This window comes from Engystomops pustulosus, chromosome 10, assembly GCF_040894005.1.
Source record: "Engystomops pustulosus chromosome 10, aEngPut4.maternal, whole genome shotgun sequence".
Lineage (NCBI taxonomy): Eukaryota > Metazoa > Chordata > Amphibia > Anura > Leptodactylidae > Engystomops > Engystomops pustulosus.
In genome coordinates, this window is record NC_092420.1 from 98,366,651 (window position 1) to 98,373,666 (window position 7,016).

At 42.3% G+C, this 7,016-nt stretch overlaps 1 protein-coding gene across 17 annotated transcripts in view; it reads left to right on the top strand.

The window, feature by feature from the left end:
* SGIP1 (SH3GL interacting endocytic adaptor 1) overlaps positions 1 to 5,983 on the top strand; it is a 61,976-nt gene extending 55,993 nt beyond the window's left edge. For all 17 annotated transcript variants that reach the window (XM_072127617.1, XM_072127618.1, XM_072127620.1 and 14 more), the window contains 4 exons: positions 483 to 685; positions 1,696 to 1,760; positions 3,001 to 3,165; positions 3,662 to 5,983. In XM_072127617.1, coding sequence (XP_071983718.1) covers positions 483 to 685; positions 1,696 to 1,760; positions 3,001 to 3,165; positions 3,662 to 3,684 — 456 coding nt within the window. In that variant the 3' untranslated portion in view covers positions 3,685 to 5,983. The remainder of the gene's footprint in view (positions 1 to 482; positions 686 to 1,695; positions 1,761 to 3,000; positions 3,166 to 3,661) is intronic.
* Positions 5,984 to 7,016: the final 1,033 nt, after the last annotated feature.

The window sequence follows — 7,016 nt, forward strand, 5'->3', positions numbered from 1 at the left end:
ACTCAGGATCAGTACAGGATAAGTAATGCCATGTATGTACACAGTGACTGCACCAGCAGAATAGTGAGTGCAGCTCTGGGGTATAATACAGGATGTAACTCAGGATCAGTACAGGATCAGTAATGTCATGTATGTACACAGTGACTGCACCAGCAGCAGAATAGTGAGTGCAGCTCTGGAGTATAATACAGGATAAGTAATGTCATGTATGTACACAGTGACTGTACCAGCAGCAGAATAGTGAGTGCAGCTCTGGAGTATAGTACAGGATGTAACTCCGGATCAGTACAGGATAAGTAATGACATGTATGTACACAGTGACTGCACCAGCAGCAGAATAGTGAGTGCAGCTCTGGTGATATATGTACATAATTTATACATTTGTACATACATTTATAAAAAGCTGCCTGAAGGTTAGAAAGTTCATCTCAAACTGCACCAAATGCCAATATTCTAATACTTAGGATCTTGTATTTTACCAGGTATCTTCGCAGGGGCTCCAGTCTACTCCTCTGAATCTCGCAGTGAACTGGAGGTGTGAACCTACCAGCACAGATCTTCGGATAGACTATAAGTACAATCCTGATTCCATGGCCTCACCAGTAGCTCTGAACAACGTCCAGTTTGTGATACCTATAGATGGTGGAGTGAAGAAGCTCCAGGCGGTGCTTCCCACTGCTGTCTGGTAAGCTGAACAAAGTAAAAAAACAAGTTGTTTTACGCCAAAGTGATACTCTGATTTAGGCTACATTCACACTAATACACCCCCATACACGGCAATGAGCTCACGCCACCCTACGGGAGCGGTAGGGTGCAGCAAACGTGCGGTACATTTCCATAGCCGGGAAAAAGATAGGACAAGTCCTTGTAATACGGCGCCGTGCGCCATACATCGCTATGGAGAGGAACGGGGGTGAGTGGCACTCATCCCTTCCTCCTCTCCCTGGCGCCGATGTATTCCCATGTACTACGGTCGTGTGAATGTAGCCTAAGTCTGAGTTGTCCGTTAAGGCTGCATTCACACAAACATATGCCGGCCCGGTGGGCTTACGTTTGCTGCAATGGAGAGGAGGAGGGGTGACCCTCCCCTCTCCATAGCAGTGCAGGGACATTTCCTATCTTTTCCCCGTGTACAGAGCGCTATCGTGCGGCCATTGCCGTCTATGGGGGGCGCATTCCGTATATACGTGTCCCGTCTGACGGTCGAGTAAACTCAGCCTAATGGTAGGAAGTATTTACATGGCATAAACTTTATTAAATCTACGGAGTGGGGGATGATTATAATGAATGTCTCTGCAGTGTCGATACTTTTTTATAATGTAATGGAAGTCTATTAACACTTCTTATTGATGATGGAGATGGGTCTGATTTAACAGGGTTATAACAGCTTATTACAGTGAATTGCTGTGACCATACAGCCTGCAGCCAGTGTTATGCATTGTTGCAGTAGACCGGATGCATTCACATTGTGTCTACATCATGTTCATGTTAAAAAATGCAACATGTGAACGCTGCCTAAACAAATATTTACAATGTTTTTAGGCAGCGTGTCATTGTAAATCCTAGCAATGCCTATTTATTTCTCTAAATTGTTGAAATCCTGAAGAGCTTGTAGAGCACACAGGCGCCCGCAGAGGATTACTGGAGGGTGACGCTGCTCATATCGCTTCAATTCACTGTTTTTGTCAATTTCAGGAATGCAGAACAACAGAGGATATTATGGAAAATACCAGATATTTCCCAGAAATCTGAAAATGGAGGTAAATTCAGGGCACTTTAACCACCTGTTTTTAGTTGTCTGTTTTACTTTTTGTGCTGTTTTCTTCACAATATTTCCAAAATCTCGTTGGTTTTCTAGAATTAAAATAATGATGGCCTGTCCTTATGGATATGGGATTATTGGGAGGGCTGATTCTTGGCATCCCTGATAATAAACTGCTGGATGGGCCCACAGTGCTACTATTGGGTGAATGGCAATATGGCTGCCACTATACTCCCACAGTAGTTCCTGCTCTGCTACATTGTCTGTCTAGTTATTCTGTAAGACCTGGGTTTATTTCAGGAGTCAGAGACAGCTGGTTGGCACTACCTTTAAACACTTATAACAATAGCCATATACACTGGACAGCGTGATAGAGGCTCATAGATGCAGTTCCTTCTTTTCATTTTTTTATTGGGGTCTCCCTGAACCCCATCCTACCGTATGATGAATGCATAGAGATGTGGACATGTGTCTGACCGTCTGCACTCACATCTATGGAAGTTACGGAAACGCCACTTTTTCATTTATTCCTATCCTGCATATGGTAGGTGCGACAAGGGTCGGGATATCCAAAATCTGCATTTAAGAGTGACTTCCAGGTGCTGCAAATCTGTAACATAGTTTATAGAGATTGTAAGGGTACCCATCTCTACTGCTAGAGAGCTAACACCAGAATCAAACATAAGACACTTATAGGTAATCTTCTCTAATATTTTTATCCATGGCCTCCTTCAACTTTTCAAACCTGAAGGGCTCTGGTGGGTGTTATTAGAGCCCCTTTGTGCTGTACACTCCCACCTCAGCACTTCCCCTCTGTCTCCACAGTGAAAGGGGGATACATGTTCCCGCACAGTGTAACAGCCAGTAAGGTTACAGCACGAAGGGGCTCTGGTAACGCCCCCTAGAGCTCTTCTGGCTTATTAGCATAATAAAAGTTGATTTTAGAAGAAAGGAGACCATGGATAACAAATATAAGAAGATCCCACAGTCCCGGTGCTTGGATCTATGAGTAATGTCCCTGGTTTATCAGGATGGATTCCTTTAAAGGACATAACACACAGACATGTATTCGCTAAAGGACTTATTTTATAATGGGTTCCACTGAATGCAGCTACATTTTTAGCAGAACCATTTAACAAAAAGGAGTTATCCAGAGTTGACAATATGTTTATGTGATTTGTTCGTAGTCTGGAGTGAATGCACTTGCTCAATAATAATGTGTTTGATTCCTTTTGCAGGTGTTGGCTCTTTGCTTGCGAGGTTCCAGCTGTCGGAAGGCCCCAGTAAACCAGCCCCATTAGCAGTACAGTTCACTAGTGAAGGAAGCACTTTGTCTGGATGTGACATTGAACTTGTAGGAGGAGGGTACAGGTTCTCTCTTGTGAAAAAGAGGTTTGCGGCAGGTAAGTGATGCAGGAAAAATGTAAGTGATGACAAATTCTTCAATTCAGCAATACAAAAGATGTAATCTGCTCCAGGTCAGATGCTACAGCAGTCACACAGAGTGTGAGGACACGCCCCCAGTGCATGTGGAGCTACAATCCTGGAATATAAATCCATATATCACAGTCCTGCTGCTACTAACATCATACACAAAGATCTGAGGGAGAATAACCAACATTAGCTGCAGTTTTGCACGGTCACAATAGCTGACAGATTCCCTTTAAAGGGAGTGTGTTAGCAGTTTTGAACATGCAAACTACAGACTGTTGGGTATTATCCCAGGGAGATGTATAATCAGACTTTTGTGTATGATGTTAGTAGCAGCAGGACTATGAAAAATTGGGGTAGTGTTGTATCACTCTCTTCTCAACAGCACCTCCCTAAACAATTAAGTGCCCCATTTGTCCATCTTGTGTAAATATGCCTTATATATTTTTTTTTTATTTTTTTTTTTAGGGAAGTACCTGGCCGATGTGTAATGGAGGATCACACCCTGAGGAGCAGTGTTCCTGTAATTTTAAAGCTGATGAACATGAACTCTACTTGGAAAGTGGGAAATTGCTGCTGGAAGTTGCGTCAACTTCTTCTGTCCGGGAGTTTTCCACAGAAACCTTCTTGTTGCCCCGTCCTGCAGTATTTATATCTAGGTGTAACATTGTTGATGGTTTTAAAATATGTAATTATCGTATTTGTAAATTGTACTTAATTCAGTAAGGCTGTATTTTGGCAGTTAGACTCTCGTTTCGACATTTTACCATTGATAAATGGATGTAATTTAAGCGGTTATATATATACATATATATATAAAGAGAAAAACAACTGAGTAGTACTGTTGAATGGCACACTGCTTATACGGAGAATTTTTTGTGTATATATATATAAAACAGTAGACGGTTACCTGTGGCCCTCCAGCTCTTGTGGAACTACAACTCCCAGCATGAAGTTGTTCTCCTGTAATGGTCAGAGAGCCACAGGTAGCAGTCTACGTATATAGAATCAAATGTATAATATCAGTAGCTACGATAGGGGGTGCCTAAGGTTTTAACAATGTCTTGAATCCTTGTCTATGCACATGACAACAATCTCCAAACCATGCAAATCATTCGGACATGTCATTTGCATGACGACGTCACAGGAACAAAATGCAGAGAAAAAAAAAAAAAAGAACCCACATAGAACAAGGTTTGTCAAATAAATCAATAAAGCTTTCCAATACAAAATGAAGGGCCGTGAAAGCACTTGTGTTATTTTATAGACCTGGATCTGTATTAATAATACCAGCAGCAATGCATTGTGGGCGGTTTATCTATATTACTAAAGTTGATCTCACACGTGTGCAATATGTAAGGGACGTTTTGGCTCCTGTAGCCATTGCTAAATGAATGCGGCCTAATAGAAGACTCTGATGTGGCAGCTCAGGGCCTCATTTATAACACTAGTTATAGTAAGGTTGTAGAGTTTGCCTTATCAGACACATATCCTGTAGGGGTCATTATGTAAATACTGCCCCGTTTACTGTTTAGGTATTTGGATACCCCTTAGGATACTCCTTCTGGGGTACAAAATGAGGCTTCACCCTGTAGGAATGCTTGCCACTGTGGTGGACTATGGTCATCCTTGTATTACAGTGGGTTACAGAAATAATTCAGACCCTTTAAAAATTTTTTTTTTTTTGCTCATTAATGTGCACTCTGCCCCAATTTGGACAGAAAAAGACAGAAATGTAGATATTTTTTACAATTTACTAAACAACAAAAACTGAAATATCACATAGTTTATTCCAGAGGGCTCTGGACCACAGACTGGGCCGAACCTTCCCCTAAGCCCACAGCTAAAATAACACAGCAGATGTTTCAGAACATCTCTGTGACCATTCCTGACCGGCCCTCCAGAGCCCGGAACAAAACCCAATGGAGCATCTCTGGAGAGACTGGAAAATGTATCCACCAACATCCATCATCCGACCTGAGGGAACTGGAGAAGTTCTGCAAGGAAGAGGCAGAGGATCCCCAAATCCAGGGGTAAGAAACTAGTAGCATCTGCCCAAGAAGACTCCTGGCTGCACCAGCTCCAAAGCTTCTATTCATCACTGGGCAAGGGGGCCGAATACTCATCCCCGGGGGCCGAATACTCATCCCCGGGGGAGTTTCCGGATTTTCTTGTCATGTCCCCCTATAATTCACATGTGTTCTGACATGCACTGTGAGCTGTGAGGTCTTATATAGACAGGTGAGCGCCATTCCTAATTAAGTGCAATCAGTGTAATTAAACACAGCTGGACAACAATGAAGGAGTAGAACCATCTCAAGGAGGATCAGAAGGAAATGAGCAGCATGTGAGTTAACTATAAGTCACAGCAAAGGGTCTGAATACTTATCCACCAGGTGATATTTCAGTTTTTCTTGCTTAGTAAATTGGCGAAAATATCTACATTTCTGTCAAGATCGCTGCGGAGTGCACGTCAATGAGCAAAAAACAACTTTTTTGATCTTGCCAAAATGGGGTCTGAAAACTTTCCGTACCCACTGTATATAGACCTGCATTCACTTGAATGTAATACTGTAGAGCAGAGTTATCAAGACCACGGTGATCAGCTTATTAGACAAACCCTTTTCAGCTTCCGCCTCTGATCCTGACCCAGTACTGCCAAAAAAACATGTGGTTGTGTCATCTTTAAGGGAAAAGATGACTCCACATACTACTACACTGTGTAGATAAGGACCAGGTTACCTGTAACATCTGACTGGTGCTGTTTTTATATATGTAAAATGTCAATCCCGACAAAGATCCAGGCTCGAGCAAGTACTTGCACTTAAATTTATTTTTTAATTTCCATAAAACCTGATATTTTGGTGCATGACGTTGCATGAAAGTTTGCAAACCTTGTTGCATCCAGGGGAAAAAGCTGCATGACAGTCGCACGCACAAACGATTGTAACGCAGCAATGAACCGATGGTCCCCAAAATAGCCATCACCGCAGTGTAGTCGCAGGCCCATACTCTCTGCAGGGCGAGGGAAGTCCCTATAGATCTATAGTGAGTAGATTGCAGTAGGTTTCTATTAAAACCAATCATCAATTATTCTGCATTCCAAATCAACCTTCACCTGTAATTACAGCTTCCGACACGGACACAGAGCCCACTTCTTCCCACTCTCTTCCTGGTGGACAGATTTCACAGCCTGACCACTGTGCTGGGGATGGGATTCCAAGCATCCATATGATGCAAGGAGTCCCTCAACTGAACTGCCATCATGATGACATAAATCACTGTGATACGCAGTCCCGTCTTCTGCACCTTAGGCTTGCAAACTATTTGGTGCTGTTTAAATTCCCCTTTAATAACAAGATGTTAATAATAAAGATCTGTTGCGCCGCCCTAGTGGCGAGAAGATACTTCATATGAAAATCCCAAGCAATATACATTGCACAGAAGGGGTTATTAATACAGACACTGGTTGACACCATCACATTGAGACCTTTTATAAAGTGAACGTCCATCAGATAGCAGTAGTAGAGCAAAAGAGACATTTGTTCCCAGTTATTCCTAGAGAATTGGTTTATCACCATTTACCCCTCCCCCAGTTCTCTACTGTAATGTTTGCTGTGAGGTCTCCCTGTTCTCGTCTGATGAGTTTCATGCTTGAAATCTTTCATTTCTGTCTATTTAATGCATCTCGATTATTTTATTAAAAAAAAAAAAAGAAAAAAAAAACAAAAACTGCTTTTACTGAAAATTCTTTATAGCTTTCTAACAGCTTCCAGACACTGAGGAGACCACGCTACCCTGAGCTGGACAGTCAGCAGGATTT